General features: G+C 33.7%; 1 protein-coding gene and 2 long non-coding RNA genes across 6 annotated transcripts in view; 1 reads left to right on the top strand and 2 right to left on the bottom strand.

Moving 5' to 3' along the window:
* The window catches only part of LOC135804203 (dopamine receptor 1-like), a 67,152-nt gene extending 49,068 nt beyond the window's left edge, over positions 1-18,084 (top strand). The window contains exons 1-5 of one of the 2 annotated variants that reach the window (XM_065317991.1): positions 1,911-2,135; positions 10,938-11,043; positions 13,512-13,821; positions 14,864-15,096; positions 15,282-18,084. In XM_065317991.1, the coding sequence (XP_065174063.1) occupies positions 1,911-2,135; positions 10,938-11,043; positions 13,512-13,821; positions 14,864-15,096; positions 15,282-15,907 (1,500 nt within the window). In that variant the 3' untranslated portion in view covers positions 15,908-18,084. Of the gene's footprint in view, positions 1-1,910; positions 2,136-10,937; positions 11,044-13,511; positions 13,822-14,863; positions 15,097-15,281 lie in introns of those variants that run through there. The other variant, XM_065317992.1, reaches the window with a different exon arrangement.
* Positions 671-1,840, bottom strand: LOC135804204 (uncharacterized). Of its 2 annotated transcripts, none has more exons than XR_010550996.1 (3): positions 1,680-1,840; positions 1,417-1,585; positions 671-1,359 (listed from the first exon to the last, which is right to left on the bottom strand). It is a non-coding gene; the product is annotated as an uncharacterized lncRNA (long non-coding RNA). The 2 variants fall into 2 exon arrangements; XR_010550997.1 differs by having other exon boundaries at positions 1,528-1,585.
* On the bottom strand, positions 11,445-15,284 carry LOC135804205 (uncharacterized). Of its 2 annotated transcripts, none has more exons than XR_010550999.1 (5): positions 15,139-15,284; positions 14,394-15,078; positions 14,240-14,338; positions 13,487-13,814; positions 11,445-11,647 (listed from the first exon to the last, which is right to left on the bottom strand). It is a non-coding gene; the product is annotated as an uncharacterized lncRNA (long non-coding RNA). The 2 variants fall into 2 exon arrangements; XR_010550998.1 differs by lacking the exon at positions 11,445-11,647 and adding an exon at positions 12,798-13,304.
* Positions 18,085-18,286: the final 202 nt, after the last annotated feature.

The raw sequence follows: 18,286 nt of genomic DNA, 5'->3' as shown, positions 1-18,286 counted from the left end.
CTGCTGCATTTCGCTGCCGACCAACTTGTTTATCAAATAGCACGGCGTGAATTAACGCTCATTTAAATGTTGTCCCTTTGAGGTAAAGCCTTTGAGGCAAAGTGCCGCTTAGCAATTTGCTGCATCAACAGCATCGGTTTAGTTATTCGTATAATTTTTCTTGATAACTTACTTAGTCACTGAAAAAACTAAAAGAGATTTAAATAATATAAAGTTTTACAACTTATAAAGCACTACTGCAGTTGCAATACTTCAGTTTTGCATATTGAAGTTACATAAATTCAATGCTCAATTATTTTTAACTAATTATATGTATTTTTGTAGGTTATGTAACGTTATAACCTAATTTTAAGCAAAAATTATTCATTTTTAAATTGATTATAATTTTAATACGTGAAAAACCAAAAAAACTGGACAAATCGCCATTTTAGGACAATTTAAACAATTATTCAGAGCAAACAATTCAACAATGACGCCACTTCTTCAATAAACTCAAATTTTTGGTTTTCTTAACAAAAAATCTAATTTCTGGTTGCAAAATGCAAGAAAACAGCAAGAATATATTTTTATAGTTCAAGATTCTTATCTAAAATTTAGCAAATCATAAACTTTTATCACCCTGAAGCAAATTAAAACGCCCACAAAGAAAGCGAATTAACAACTCGTCTCGAACCTAGGACAAGCATTTTATTTTTAGCACATTCTTTACAATTTCTAATTTCCTTCTGCTTTTACAACCCACTTCATTCCTCCGTGCACCAAACGCAAACTTTACATTGATGACTTTACGATTTTTTCCTCAAATATACCTTGACTTTGATGGCTTTGACGCAGCGTTGACACGTCAATGTCACGTAGGTTGGATAAGTGCATTGCTTAGTTTACTACTCCATAAACGTACAAAACTAATTCTACTTCAAAAATAGAGAACGTTTTATACTCACTCACCAAAGGAATAGAATACCATTTATATACTAAGTGTATTAAGTATACAAATACTAAGAATATTAAACTCAATCAGAATAATACATTTTGCATAATCTTTGCTTGTTGGTTGTTATTATGACAGCAATTAGGCATGCGGGTCGCTTAGATTAATTGGGCTCACACGCAGTGGCACTTAATAAGCGGCTTGATGTATGACAGTAACCGGAAGAGCGGCGCCGCCACGCAGAAGTTCCAGGTCGCCTTCCACCCTTTCGACCTGGAGCCGTCAATGCGCGCTACATCAGCCAAATGGAGCTTTGTGTATAATTATGTTGCCACACGGCGCAGCTCTGAGTAGAAACAGGAATTTTGCATTCAACACAGAAGATACAAGATCAGTGTTTATGTTTACGTCCAGGGAAGTGTTTTATCCTAAAAACATTCAAGAATTAAACAGAGTTTACGGTAAAATGTTAAATACAAACAAACTTTGCACTCTTACGCCATCTATTAATGTATTTAAACCAAGAAAATACCGAAGATGATTTGAAATCATCAGCTGTCAACCGACATAACCTTAAAAAGCACATTCATACTCACCAATTCTTAATTTTATTAGTTTTTTGTAAGTTTTTAACGATTTAAAAGTTATTTTGAGCTAAAAACAAAATAAATCATTAAAATCTTTAGTTATAAACAACTTAAAACACTAAATAATCTTTATTTTCGTATATTTCAAAATTTCAACTTACGTTTTGCACGTTAGCAGCACTATAGGCAACCCTAACCACACATTCCTTTCACTTCTGTTCCACACAACAGAAATAAAACACCCGCTTGCCGTGTGTAGTTGCATGAATGGTTAATGTTGATTACGGCACGGGTTGTCGGTTGCCTGGTGGTGACGTTCGAGTCCTGTGACTGTCGGCCCCGTTGTTGCCATAAATCACCTCGGCTTATTCGCCATTACGCGCAATCCGTTTATGTCAGACGTGCGCGCTGCTCCGATGCCATTAGCGAACGCGTCGTCCACGCGACGACAAGGTATGCGCCCGCCATCTTGTCGAAGTGCATGCGTGTGCGACGCATACGAGATTATGTCAGCCGAGATTTCGTCGCGGAATCGCGCGGCGCGTCTCCTGCGTCGCCTGCCACGAGCGTCTTGCACATTCGGAGGATCTTTGTTTCAACGCTGCGTTATGTACAAGGTAGGCTAGAGTATTACTAAAACTACACTGATTTAATTTCAACTCTACACTTGACACGTTTAGGAATATATTATTGTATATTTAAAGGTTATGCGTGAAGTTAATTTAGTTGATGATGTGACAACGTTGCATATGTGAAACATAACCTAATTTTACTAAACGGATATAAATTGAACCAGAAAAATACAAAAAAAAACGAAGAAAAATAAATAAATGTAATTTATGACGGGGCGCGATGACCAATCAGTGATGGCGGTTTATTATTAATGTCACGTTGTTGCTGCCGAAGGCGGCAAAGACCTAAACGGCAAACGCCCACGTATCTTGCGATGAGATGAGAACTCACATTCGCCAATGTTCGCTTTATGCTTCGTTTTATGTGCTTGAACTCGCCTAGCACATCGCGCTTGATAGCCGCAGATAAATTTTCTTTCTAGACATCCCACATCTAGTGGGAATCTGATATCGCGCTCATGCAAGATTCGATGATCATTACATTACAAGCACTCAAGTTTCACATGAAATATTGAAAAGTGCTTAAAGTGTATCAGGAATAATATGCTATTAGCATTTTTGAGTATATTTGGTTGCATATATTATATTTGTATTACTAAATAATAGTTTAAATGCAAATATGAGGATGTTTGTATGTTTGTGTCGGGTTAACACACAAACCACAAAAGCAAATTTGATGAATTTTGGTATAGAGATATTTTTGATTAGGTAAAAGAATATAGACTAATTTTTGTTGCAAAAATATAATTAGAAGAGTGTCAAATTAAGGGTTGAAAGTTGAAATGGTGATTAAATCACAGTAATAGTTATATAATTTGACTCTAGATGGCGCTGATCTGCATTTGTAGCATTTCTCATTCACACAAATTAAAAAAGGCAATTTTTTGACAAAACAAGTTCAACAGATAAAAATTAACCTGGCCGAAACCAAAAGAGTTATAAACTATTAATATTTGATAATTAACTTATGCACCACATGAGTACGAAAATAATATTAAATATAATATTAATTAAATCATTTAACTTAGTCATAATGTATAATTTATGAATGAAATAATGGAAATTTATAAATTTGGTTGCATACGTTCTACGTGATAAAGAATGGCTGAATGAAATTATTTGTGGAGCATATAATTAAATTATTTAATTTATTCATAATATTATGATTTTGATGATTTTATGAGTTTTTGTGATTATTCGACTATATGTTCGCTGAGTTGCATATAAATTGCAGGCGGTGTGATGCACAATTTGTTTGCTGAAAAGTTTAGCATAAAACCGATTGGTTTGTTAATGGATTTTCGGCCGACGACGACATTTTCAATTTGGCATTCATCCGGCTGAAAATTAAATTCCTATTTGGCTATTCTCCATATCGTCACCGATGAATTTGCAATATGTGTTGCAGTATTCAACAAAAAGTAATACAATAACTGGTGATAGTAGGATATTCGGGTATTAAGGTTATAAAATGCTATAGTCGTAGCTTTTTGGAAGCAGTGTTAACAACATTCAAAAGTTTTATTTTAAATATTTTGTAGAATTTTTTCCATTTCCATTCGTAAAATGTTAGTATTTTCATGGTGTCCAAACACAAAAAGTGATACTTTAAGTACGGACGCCCAAAGCCGTGATTAAAGTACTTTAGTCACGAGTTTTAGTCACGGGACGGAGCATGCGTTTGAGTGTTTGTCTACGGTGCAGCACAGGACCATATGAAATGTTTTGCGGGGATTATTAATGCGCGAGTTCATTAAAAGTGCGTAGTAGATTTTTGACAATGTTTGTTCCACTTTCATGCAATAACCAATGAACAAATTTTGATGAATTTCAGTATAAACACAGATATGAACTTGGAAAAGAACATAGATTACTTTTTATTGCATAAATAAAATTAAAACCGTGTAAAATACGGGATTAAAGTTTTATGAGCCGAAAATTCAGATTTTAATGGAATAAATTGACCAAAAATTGCATAATAAATAAAATTATTGTATATAATTACAATATCAGCTTTTTAGAAGCCATTTTGAAGCAATTATAACATATTTTTACACTTTGAAGACAAAAAACTTACATATCCGCCTATTTTAAGCTCTTTTTATAGAATAAAAAGTCATTTACACACGTAAATTAACACAAAAATTCTATTGATTCTATTGGTAAATATCTACATTTGCAACTTTTGTAAACACTTTGTATGCACCCATCATGCATGTGGTTTGTGTGGTCGTGGTCACATTACGACCTTTCTATGCTCCGCTCGTTTCTCGGCGTAAAATAATGCAAAATGTAGAAGCGCAAGTTTTTTCCGTAAAATTTAATGCCTCACGCTCGTATAGCCATCGATTTTAATTTAATGGCGTTTTTACGCCCGCGGCCCATCCGCGATTGCTTTATTGCAATGAAGCGGGGGAAATCGTTTCGAATACACTTTTAATCGGATTCTCTCCATACACACACATTTGACACAAAGAAAAAATCTCTGAAAAAGTGACATAAAAATCAAAAAATACTCAAAGAAAAAAACATAATGCTATAAAATTTAATAAGTCATAAAAATATCAGATTATGCAGTTAAATAAATATTTTTATTACCCGTGCTATCTGCTACCCTTAATAACGTCTCAAACCAGACGAGAGTGGACCGAAACTTCTTTATGTATTAAAGTTTTATTGTCAAAGTTCAATATGAAGACTTGAATATGAAATACCTACTTGTTGTTTATATGCATAAATTCATGAAATTCATGGAATTATAGCCTAGTTATTGGGATAGAAATGATTGAGGTTTAGTTGATGGTGAACCGGGGAAACCCCAATTTAACTTTTGTGGTGGGTCAGCAGAACTTATGAGTAAAGTTGAATACCTTCTATGATGTTGTATGTTCGGACATACAATAGAGTAATGTGTGTGCATCGTGCACTATTCGTAAACTTGGGTTATTATTTGTGTGTTATGTGGATTAGAGTTTAATTAAATAAGCTTTCAGCTATGGGTATAGGCTGTAATTATGGAGAAAATTAATATTATTCGGTAGACATCATTTTCCGATAATGGTTGATTATTAGTACTCTACAATTAAATTAATTTGAAAATTTAACTATTTTTGATTTTTATGACTGGATCTATCTATAATATAAAAATGAATTGCAAAATCTGTTGGTAAGCGCATAACTCAACAACGCATATATCAATTGGGCCAATTCTATTTTTAAAATGTTCGTTAAATCCCAAGGATGGTTTTTACGGCGAGAAAAATTTGAATAATTGCCGGGAAAACTCTAAAAACAGACCTTTTCTATAGGATCAAAGTTGGTATTGAGATTCAATCATAGTTATAGTTAAATAGGTGAATCCGAGATGGCGCGCTGAAGTGCATTATTAGCTATTCTTTATATAATCGATTTCTTTGAAATGAAATTGCGAATCTTATTTATAAAATTGACACATACTATGTCTAAAACAAGAGAGTAAAAGCAAATTACATTTTTATTAAACACTACCGGGACAAAGTCGCGGGCAAAAGCTAGTAACAAATATAATTCACAGATACCTTACGAGAAAGCTTTTTGTTTTTTTAAATTTTTTGAAAAAACGCATTGAATTCTTTATTTTGCTTACAATTTTGCCGCAAATTTTACAATTTTAGAATAACAAGCTTATTTTTTGTTTAGTATTTATTTTCTCTCAATGAAACCACAAAAGAGCTCTGAAACTATTTTAACTTTAAAAATGCAGTTTTTGCTATATTTGCAAATCCGGCTTTAATAGACAGATAAAAGCAATAAAATTCGGTTTTCCGCCAATTTAATGGCTATTCAAACCTATTGTGGCCTGCAATGAAATTTTTAAAAAAGAAAAAAAAAACAATTCATTTTATATAAACCACAAAAATCAAAAAAAAAAAAAAAAAAAAAAATCTAAATAAATTTTAAATATTTTAATTTTTAAATTTAAAATTTGAATATGATAATAATCATTATCAATATATAAATAATCATATTTTGATATGGATATCTATCTAAGTATTTAATACAAGTAATAAAATTTATTGTTGTAGTCAATATTATTATAGCCCATAAAATTATAAAATATTTTTCAGTTTAATGCAAATATTTGATAAAATATCAAAACACAATAGAATGATTGTCTGTTGGTCGTAGCATATTAATTTGCTGTAACCCTCCGCGGCACCTGCCTTATCAACAAAAGACAACAACAAAGCATTAATATTCCGTAACGCACCGATGTGGCGATGCTGGCGATGCTGCGCTGTGTAGAATTTCATTAATTTCAGGTTGACTCGACTCACAAATCTCATCTTGGTATAATCAAAATCAAACGCTTAGATTATTATGATTATGCCACCCGCGCTCGCAAATTACTCGTATTCGCAATAATTAATTCATCTGCCATAAAATCACAAATCGGTTTATACATATGATTTCCCACGATCGTATATTGTTTTATCTTTAGTAATTTATAACAAGTTCTGGGCATGTTTTGGCGTAATTTACATTTTCATATTAGTAATCAATTTGTTATATTAAAATTGGTATTAATGATGAACGTGTATTTCTTGTACCTACTAATGGTGAAAATAACTATGTTCGGCATTTGTACGGCAAGTCAAACAATGCGATTTTTGTAATTTGCGTATAATACTAGCAAAACAAAATAAATTATGAAAAAAATTAGAAGTGAATAAGTAAAAGTAACTAAAGTCAAACCAAAAGTAACAATATAATTTTTTCTGTTTACGCGTAATCCATTAAATCTACTTGGATGAAATTTGATAGAACAGAACCCGGCATACGGGTTAAAAAGAAGACGCGTTAAAAAAATGGAATAAAGAGTTAATTATAGTCATACTTAAATAATTGAATCCGAGATGGCGCTAAAGTGTATTATTTACATTTTTTATTTCTTTACCATAAAATGGCATATCTATAACATAAATACATATTATTTTCTATTTTCACCTTGAAAGTATTGTTTTCTTGGCTTTGAGACAAAAAAAAATGTTATTTTAATCACGGACGTTGGCGATTAATCTTGGGATCGTGGCTAAAGTACATTAGTCACGGGTTTGAGTCACGGTTAGTCACAAGTTCATATTATTCAATTTTAATCCTGATTTTTTAGGGTGAAAATTAACAATTTAACAAAAAGACTACCAAATTTCCACTAATTGAATACACATGAAAGTTTTCAAGGACAAATACATAATGTGCATGCAATTAAAACACAATTAAAAAGATTCTCCAACATCCGAATGAATTTTGCTCCCTTGCACATAGTGAGTACATTGCGATTACAAGTGAGTTTTAATTATGTTCCTATGTGCTCCAACAGAGAGAAAGCATCAAACTAAGCATACGTGCAATTTTTATTGTTGCACTGCGCCAACATCACCAGCAAGCAATTGAAAGTTTAATGCATAATTTAATTACTACAAGTAATTAAAACTTAGAATCCACTCAAAATTATATTAAATTGAATAATATAGTTATTCATTAATGTGAAACACTTTGTATCTTAATTATAATTCCAAAATATTGCTTTGAATAGGTAGGTACTTGTTATTATCCCAAACAGAAATATTTCATGTTTGCCGCTCGTTAGTCAATTACACCACACCAACCCGAATCCATCCCCAGTTGAAGTTGTTGTGTACTGTGTTTATTAAATATGCGAAAAGCCGAGCTGGCGTTTTTTTTTTCATTTCACTCCCACAGCGCCACGCCGGCAAAACGGCCAAACCTCTCGGGATTAAACAAAGTGCACGCTCGTTCAGCGTGCGGATATTTATTAATATGCAAATAATCTGCCCCAGCATAAAATGCAACAGCGTGATAGTGATGTGTTGATTTGGGATTTTAACGAGAATCGACACTGACATGTTTTCGCCATGACTTTGATTCGAAAACTATAGGCAACCTTATATACATACCTAATACAATGAATTACACTATACACATGTATACGTATTGTTGGTTGCCTATAGTATGGTATTCTCTACGTTTGAGAGTGTATGGCAGCGTGTAAATAAAACAAGTGTTCATTAACGTTCGCCGCTCGTCTCCACAGCGATACACACGCTGTTTAACGACGTCTCGTTAACGAGATTTTTTCTGCTTGTGTTTCCTCGAGGGCGAGCATTTGCGTTTCTTGTTGTGGTGGTGGTCTATGCGGGATGAAATGTAAATATCTTAGCGGTGCGTTGCAATTTGCGCTGGGAAATGGCCAATTACGTTTGCATTTCGACAATAATGTCCGAGTGTAATTAAAAACGAACTCATTCAAGAGGGTTTAATTTTTCAAGATGAAATTTTACAACAAAAAGCACTCAAGGTAATTATTATTATTCTAATTGATACTAAAACGTTAAAAATTCATATTTTTAGGTTAGGATATCATTACACAAGATCAAAGCACAAAAGTGAGGTTAGTTTAGTTTAAAAGGTAAAACAAGCCGGTTTTATGTACCGGAAAACTTCCTGGATGCCAGTTTCACTTAAACAAGACCTCCTTTTCGGTCTTGTTTAAACGCATCCATGAACCAAACGGAAGCACCTCGAGTGTGTTCAACATGTGGAGGATGTGAATGTGCAAATATCCAGTTGTCGTTTCCGTCAGTCATTCCTATTGTACTTTCAGTACACTAAATTCTCTATATGCTAAAGTGCTAAAATACTTACCAAAGTCAATTAAATGTATTTTATTGTTTTACTCGTGATGCGTTTGTGTGACTGCGCATGCGTATAATAAAATGCTAAATGGTAAACGCAAATGATTCAATTTAAATTGATTTAATAATATAGGCACCGCGCGCCTCGTATTGCGGCAATATTGAGAAAATTGCTATTCGCATTCATAAATTGAGCATAATTTGAAACTTGTCGTAAAATGAACTCGACGCGAGCGAATAAAAAGCGTGCCTAACGTCCCGCTCGAATTTAATGATTCCCCGAATGGGAAACTATGACGACCAGTGAAATAAGTGATTTTACATTTCATTGATCATATAAAACAAAGCAGAAGATGAACATGAAGAAATATGATATTACTATTAATATAGGCAACCAAATATACACATTAAGAGTATACTAGACAGCTATACAGGATTGAAGAATATTGGTGTAAATGTAATTTGTATGATTATGTGTATAGAATATTCCTCCTCTCTCGTGTGATGGTACAGTGTACATCGGCAGCTCGCGCTTCGATTCCAATCAATCTCAATTATTGCCGCTGCCATTTCGACGGACGCCCAACTAGGTTAGGCTTTAATTGATAACATAATCAACGCATTGATTTTCGATATCACGTTAAGCGGAAACCTAATTGCGCGATTACGACGGTACTGCGCAACGCGAAATTAATTGCCAGCGCTTGCCGGGCTTACGCTGCGAGTGGATGTGTACTATATTACGGGATTGCAGATGGCGGGGCTTGATACAACAAACATTTAGACAATGTATTGTATTATTGTTTGAGGACGGTTAATCATACGGTGTACTAAGAGCCGAGTAGGTTTACAGTATGTTCATTGGTATGATACTTGTATGATGGTGTTTGGTGTTTGGGGTTGTGTGGGATTCAAGATTCAAGATGGACGCTTGTGCAACAAGCAATGAAAACTAATTAGGGAATTACAATCGACTAATATTATTACGGTTTTGATATAGGTATCAATTAAAATGTAATTCGTTTTTACTCTTTTGTTTTAGACATAGTATGTGTCAATTCTATCAATAAGATTCGCAATTTTCTTTTAATTAAATCACTACATAGTATAAAGTAAAGTCGCTTTTTTTTCCGGTCCCTTTGTTCGCTTAAATATTTGAAACTACGCAACGGATTTTGATGCCGTTTTTTTTAATAGATAGAGTGATTCAAGAGGAAGGTTTGTATGTATAATAACATCCATTAAATAGTGGAGAAGTACTGTTATTTTTGAGGTTTCTAATGTGATGTCGTAAATACAAAGTTTTCGATTATTCCCGTCTGCTCTTTGTGCGATGCTTCGTAGCTTCCCCCTCCAAGCATAGACGTGTGTATGTGTGTATGTGTGGGTTGAAGTTGACCGGTTGATGTTTTTGTTTGGAGAAGGAAAGTCGCTTTCTCTGTCTGTCTCTTTGTATGCTTAAATCATTGAAACTACGCAACGGATTTTGATGCGGTTTTTAACTTCCGTGCGAAGCCGGGGCAGGTCGCTAGTTAATTATATAAAGAATTGCTATTAATGCACTTCAGCGCGCCACTAAAACTATGATTCAATTTCAATTCCAACTTTTATCCTATAGAAAAAGGCTGTTTTTGGGTTTTCCCGGCAATTATTCGAATTTTTCTCGCCGTAAAAACCATCCTTGGACTTTAACAAACATTTTAAAAAAAGAATTGGCCAAATTGGTTTAGGCGTTGTTGAGTTATGCGCTTACCAACAGATTTTGCAATTCATTTTTATATTATAGAAGATTAATAATTTCAATAATGAATATTATCATCTATATTGAAGTTATTGTTGAAAATGCATTTGCAATATGCTGTTCTGTAACATTTGATTACATGCACAAATCGTAATTTCGCAGGTGTAACCGCACCTGCCACAAACAGATATTTATGTAAACCGAATCCAATTGACATTTATAATTACAATTTCTTGGATGTCATCGGCGCCTGTTGCCACCATATCGCAATTTCGCAATGCAAAAACGTCGAAACAATGAAGAGTGACATAATAATCTCATTTTTTTTATTCGGTTTTCTCTTTTTTTCAGCTGCTGGTGAACAGCTCCACCGTATTCCCACCGGAGGAGGATGGGTTCGAGCCGAACACGCTGGGGGATCCTAGCCATGTCACCATGATGTCAATATTATTAGTCGGTAAGTTTATTTTACACCTTTTAGTATTAAATTATAGAAAATATATTTGTAAATGGAATTAAATAATTAATTAATATGGAAAAACTTGAGAAACAAATTAATAATTAATTTTAGCAGACATGTTTTCATTAAAGGAATAAAAGTGAGCAAAAATTACGTCAAAAATTACAAGGTGAAGCTAAGAATTATCTTTAAAAATAGCTTCTTCTTCAAAAATTAATAATTTAAATATATACCAAGGAAAAAATAATTTTTTACAAAAGTTTAAAAAAAAATTTAAAAATCTAAGAATAACAAAAATTAATAAGTATAAAATCCATGCAAATACATAATTGTGATGATTAATTTTTTGCTAAATGAATGAGTATAAAATAGAATATTTTTAGGGTATAAGAGTAAATTGTTGCGTTAAACGCAGCGTATTCCCATTTTTAGGCCGACAAACATCTGTTATTTAATTATCATGGTCTTTTTGGGTTGTAAGCCGGCCGTATCGTGCGTCGCGACGTGCCAGAAGGCCGGTTTGCGGCTTTTAAGCTCGGGTAGCAGGATTAACGATGTTGGATGTTAGATGCTGGTCCTTTATTTCGCCGTATTTATAACGCTGGAAGCAAAGTCTAAATGTCAATGTTGATTGGAAAAACCAAATACAAGAAAAAAGTTTATATCTTTAAAAAACTGTGAAATAAACTTGATAATAAAAGAATATTCCGTTATTTTTTGAGTAGTTTTTCATAAAAAGACTAAAATTGAAACATTTTTGTCATTTTCCGGTTGAAAATGTTCATGTTTGTGTTTTGCGTTTTTGGAAATCCAATAATTTGATTGACATATTGGTTACAATTAGTAAACAATCTGCGGTATGAAATTTTAGCATTTTTTAGTTTTTTATTCATAAATTTTGCACAAAACAATGCAACAGGTTTTTATCCCTACTAATATTATAAATGCAAAAGTCCTGATGTTTGTTACACTTTCACGCAAAACTACTTAACCGATCATCATGGAAATTTGTACACATATTCTACACATATTCTTAGTGGTTCCGGAATGGTTATATTATCTTTATTATAAAATAAAGAAATTGTTTAACCAATAATACCTCTGCATCTGGCTATTTGACTACTTTAACGCCATCTAGCATTCCAACAATGAAGCTCAAACCTAAGTACTATAGTACCATCACACTGTATTATCACACTGTATTACCGACAGCTACGTCAACATCAAATTCAATTGACTACACTATGGAGACTGTACACTATATACTTCCATATACTTTCAGCCATTTTAAACCTCCCGCCATTCTACTTCATTGTTACTTCTTCTGTGACTACAGACGCGTACGGAAGCAACTTCATTATTTTAGATATTCGCGAGCGAAGCCGCGTGTTAGCTAGTAAATTTATAATTCTCAAATCATGTTTTACATTTTAGTCAAATTAGGGGAATATGTATAGATTTTATCATAAAAATGTGCAAAAAATCTAATTTTCTAACAAAATTTCTGAAATTTTGTCATATTTTTCATTATGCAACGTTTTTCATCTATGAAAGTGAAACTAGACCAATCATGTTATATTTAAATGTTAAAATATAACACTACACGCTGAACAATAGAAATAGACGAGAATAATTACATTTTTTTGATATTATCGTGATTTTGAATCAAATATTTTTCATTTCAAATTCTAACTATTCTATGAATAAATATTTCTAAAAAAAAACCTTCAGAAATAAAATTTTCGCAAAAAAACGCTCTATTCAAATATTCACATTCCACTCACATTTCTCTTCGTTTTATTCTAGATTTCTTTCTTTTTCCTTTTCTTAACATATTCTAAACTGAACTGTAGAAACTTGTCGACTATCGCATGGAATCCTCGATGCGTTTTACTCGTACTCTGCTCGAAGTGATTTATTCAAAACATCCGATTTCCCACAAAACCAACCGATACACTCTCCACTCTCGGGCAGCAATTCTTCGCCATCTTCGCCGCGTGTGTCTCGAGCACGTCCTTCCGAAAATAAACACACATTTTCGCGATTTACAACATCGTAAAACGCTTCTCATCTCGGATCATAGAGCAAACACACTTGTTACACGATTCCACGATTTCCGCCGCCATTGCCGGCATACATTTTGAATACACACCCAGTCTGCGCCGTGTACACAGGCGACGTTTGTTCACATCTCGATTGAAAATTTACGACTCACGTGCTCTGGACGCCAGACCAAATAAAGAATGTATTACCCTCAACTGCAATACGAGCGAAATAAAAATAAAAAACATTTCAAACTCGTATAACATTTAAAGCTTAATATAAAAATTCCTTCGCTTTGATCCGCCGCATTTTCTCATACATATTTAATTAAATTTTTCATTAAATTAAATTAAATACGAAACAAATACAAACTTTTTTTCGTTTCAACCAATCTTACCAACAATTTTGTTTCAATTTTGCAGGAATATTTCTATCCGTGTTAATCTTCCTGTCGGTGGCCGGTAACATCCTCGTATGTGTCGCCATTTACACAGACCGAGGCCTGCGCCGCATCGGCAATTTATTCTTAGCCTCGCTGGCGATCGCCGACCTGTTCGTCGCGTCGCTGGTGATGACGTTCGCCGGCGTTAACGATCTGCTAGGATACTGGATATTCGGCGCTGAGTTTTGCGACACGTGGGTCGCCTTCGATGTGATGTGCTCGACAGCATCAATACTCAACTTGTGTGCGATCTCATTGGATCGATATATTCACATTAAGGATCCTTTAAGGTAAATATTATTCTGTTTTTGAATTCGCCCAGTATAAGTACATGCATGCTGAAATGTAGGTTATGTATGAATAGGAAAGATAATATTATTTGATTTCTGCATTGAATTCATGGGAAAAATTGCATTTTGTTGATATAGTATCAATGGAGGATGATTTTTAGATGTTATGACTTGTATTTTTATGATTTTTAAGGTTATGATAGTTATTCTGGTGATAGAAATGTAAATTTCTAGTTTTTTGTTTGTTTATGACGCTTTTACTCAAAAACTATTTAAGTAATTTTGATAAATTTTGATATGAAGGTAGTTTTGATCAAGGACAAGCTAATAGAAAACTTTTTGTTATAAAAATGTTACTTGAAAGCTCTAAAATTAGGAAAAAAGGTTATTTTTGACATATTACTAGTATTTTCGTTACCTAAATCAACCCCAGAGGGCGCTGATATGCAATACTTGCATTTCCTATTTTTAAAAATAAAATTTCCAATCTTTTTGGATGACTTGGCAGAAAATATATCTGAAAAACAAATAAAATATTTATTAACTATTACTTTAGCACCCTATATATTTACCTTTCTTGTTAATTCCAAAATTGTAAAATGATGAATGTGTAAATTCCGCAACTCGCCACTTGACAACGAATTGACTATGAATAATAACCGCCCATCGGATGTGTTTACCTCAAATATGATGAACGCGCCGAATGCAGAATATAATTTCATTCCAATTGTGGATTAAACTTGGCCGTGATAACTTTGCGGTGTGGACTTGTTGAAGCGTCGAACCGCGCGAGCGCACAATGACGCGCTTCACATTAATCCCCACGAATTCAGCGTGCGGTGCTGCGTTTTGCGAAATTGACACCAATTAGCCGGCAAACTTCTAATTACTTTCGACAATTCAATTTACAAATGATGAATTCGTTAGTATATGAATTCCTCGCTTGAAGCTAATCAAAATCACACACAATCCAAGCATTCGTGTGTTCGTCCTGCAGGCGTAATCCGCTCTCATTGTAAAGTTTGCTTCTATTGTTGAACAGGTACGGTAGATGGGTGACGAGACGCGTCGCCGTTGGCTCCATTGCGACGATCTGGCTGGCATCGGCGCTGATTTCGTTCGTGCCGATTTCGCTCGGCTTGCATCGACCGCCACAACCGACCGTTTACCACGCCGGCGGGCAGAACTATCCCACTTGCGCCCTGGACTTGACGCCGACCTACGCTGTCGTCTCCAGTTGCATCTCCTTCTATGTACCTTGCATCGTCATGTTAGGTAAGCACACATACACAAACACTCAACTAAAACTATACTTACTTAATTAATAAGTTTTAATTGTCAGCACACAATATTTGCTCGAGTTTCACAAATAATGTCGAATCACTCTTAGGTTATACTAAACTGTATATTCAATTTTGGTGTGTATTGGGTTGCCTATCGTTAAGGTTATGTGTGTTTAGGAATCTACTGCCGGTTGTACTGCTACGCACAGAAGCACGTGAAGAATATTCGTGCAATCACGCGCCCTATTGAAATCCCACCCGGAACCAGCCGAAGGAAAACGATGAAATTAAAGAAAGCGAATAAAGCGCTGCATATTCATCTGCACAGTCATCACAGCTCGCCGTATCACGTGAGCGATCACAAGGCGGCCATTACTGTCGGTATAATCATGGGCGTGTTTCTTATTTGCTGGGTGCCGTTCTTTTGCATTAACATTGTCGCTGCTTTCTGCAAAACATGCATCCCAGACATAACCTTCAAGATACTCACGTGGCTCGGCTATTCAAACTCAGCATTCAATCCAATCATCTACTCCATCTTCAACACTGAATTTCGTGAGGCGTTCAAACGCATTTTAACTACGCATTATCCCGACTGGTGTCGCTGCGGGTATCAGTCTGTGTCACTGAAGACCAACGACAAGTTCATCACCGACTACGGCACGAAAACCGTCATTGTCAATACGCGTCGCAATGGCTCCTTTGGCGAATTCTCCAGTGAACATCTGAGTGCTGAATCCGTACGGCAGACGCGCGTGAATTCAGCGGAAAAGGACCTCAACGAGGACGTCAGCGCTATTTGACAGGATGGCGGCGACTTTAACGACACCATGGTTTAAATAGAAAACTGCAAAACTTTGGCGTGAGGTATTTAGAAACAAACAAATTTTAAACGGGCTGTGCGTTAAACACGTTAACATAAGTTTTTAATCTCCATCTGCAGCTGGAACTGCGTTTTAAACTATAGAGTTTATTGTGTCGCGTGGTTTTTTGAATGGTGTGCATGACTTATTGCTCAACTTTAAGCTCTCTCATAAATTCATCGTGCGCAAGCTGTAGAAGTGCGCAGTAAGGACAATTTATTGCGACTTGATATATACGTTTATAGCTTGTTCATTGACGATATGATATGTTATATTTTATTCTCTTTATCATGTTACTACTTTTATTGCGAATGTTAAGTTTGATGTTTTATTCAAAGATAATTTGTTTAGAAATTTTATCTTTTGACATAAACATGGTTAGAATATTTAAAATAATGTTGAAAAGAGAAAATTTAAATTAATTTTTATTTTTTTTTGAAAATTTTGTTTTTGAACATTTTAATTTAATTTTCTCTTTAAATTTACACAAAAGAGTTAATTACTTTTGTATTTTTTGTAGAATATTCCACATTTTATTTAATTTTACACTGTTTTCAATTAAAAACGAAATCAATTTCACGCAATCATCTAATGACAAAATGACAATTGCGAAGCTTAAACAAACAGCAATTTAAATTATTATTTTGTGTTCACATTCGCAGTGAGAGCGCTCGACGCGCTTCAATTGCCCGTTAACTCTGCAACAATATTCATTCATTAATTATACAGCGAATTATACCTATATACAGTAGATGCAGTCATTATCGGACGGGGATGTCGGGGTATAAATCACTCGATCATGGAACGAATGCAAATTGTTTATCGAAATTAAATTTCCGTTTGTGCACGGCGTTATTGCGCTGTTACATCGTTTTTGTCATAGTCATTCGCTTCATTATACAAATGGGAATAATTTCACACTATCATAACAAAAGGAAATGTTATATCACTGTTATTAACAGGAACTTTAATAACTAGCTGTCCGGGTTAATTAATCACTTGATTTTATTAAGTTTTGTTACAAAATATTAAAAAAACATGTGCACATGCTCGAAATTTGTGTCATTTACCTACTAACTGAACTGTCAAAAAATTTGACAGAATTTGAACATGTCAAATGACATAACCTGATTATTAATCTTTTTAATTTTTTTTCTTAAACTTTTTCAATTTTTTGTTATTTTAAGCAAAGATAAATCAAATTTAGACTTTATTTTATAAAATTTTATGCCTAATACAGCATATCATAACATATCAACACACCACAGTCACTAACCTCAAAATTTTACTTCATATTTTATTAATTTGTATAAAATAATCGCAAATGTAAATAACGACCATTGTAAATATTTACTCATATACATAAAAAATGTTAGCTCTATTTGATGGAACGACTAAGAAAAAGAATCACAGGGTTTACTTACGAAAACATAAATTAATATGAAACCAAATAACGATGATGTCAATGTAAATATAAACTAAATCATAAAACACTAATCAAATAGCTGCAAACGATGTATTGATTGGCATACTTACTAGCAATTAAGAACAATCAAATGTTACATATCTGAAAAGTCTATAATCCAATGAAACCCGTACTTTAAGTTCAACGCAGACCTAGATGAAGATGAACAATGTTTAAACTAATGTAAATGTTAATTTTTTTAACTTATTGACCGTGTGTGAGCGTGAATGCAGCCACTATTTGTATTTGTATATAAATGTTCATTGTTTAAGAGATATAGCAAAATATTTGACATGTTTTTTCACTTGTTGAGCGTTAAGTTTCTAAGTTTTAACATCATTTCGTATTTATTGTGTACATATACTTCAGATTAGAGTCTATTCTTTATAAATATGTGTGATAACTAACCAATGTGTATATTAACATGAAATTACTTAAAAGAAATAACAACTTAAAGGTACGTGTGTTGAGGTGCGATGGATAGAAAATGTACTAAAATTATAAAATTATGAATGTTTTATACCCTCCAAAGCAAAGACAAACAAAAACAAATTATGATATAATATTATAAGACAGAAAACTATTGAATGTCAAAGCGTAGATGTAAATATGATACAATGATGATGCAATAAAGAAAAACATGTAAATTTTATTCGTTTTTTAGTTATTTGTGTGTTTGGTATACACAAGAGTGGGAGGTTATTTGGTGTATATTTGGTTGCCTATACAAATCGTGTTGTATTTTCTAGAAGTTGTCACTCCGGGTCATGTTTTATCTTTTTTAGCGTAAAATACAATAAAAACAACATAAAAATAGTGTAAAGTTGTATACAACGTTTAATAATAGTGGTAAG

Source organism: Atheta coriaria, unplaced genomic scaffold (genome assembly GCF_025399875.1).
Source record: "Atheta coriaria isolate IRGN ID8LTWV9N9 unplaced genomic scaffold, Caltech_Dcor_3.1 hic_scaffold_3_pilon, whole genome shotgun sequence".
In the NCBI taxonomy this organism is placed as follows: domain Eukaryota; kingdom Metazoa; phylum Arthropoda; class Insecta; order Coleoptera; family Staphylinidae; genus Dalotia; species Dalotia coriaria.
Note: the sequence above shows the minus strand (reverse complement) of the source record. Positions and strands in the feature narration are given on the sequence as shown.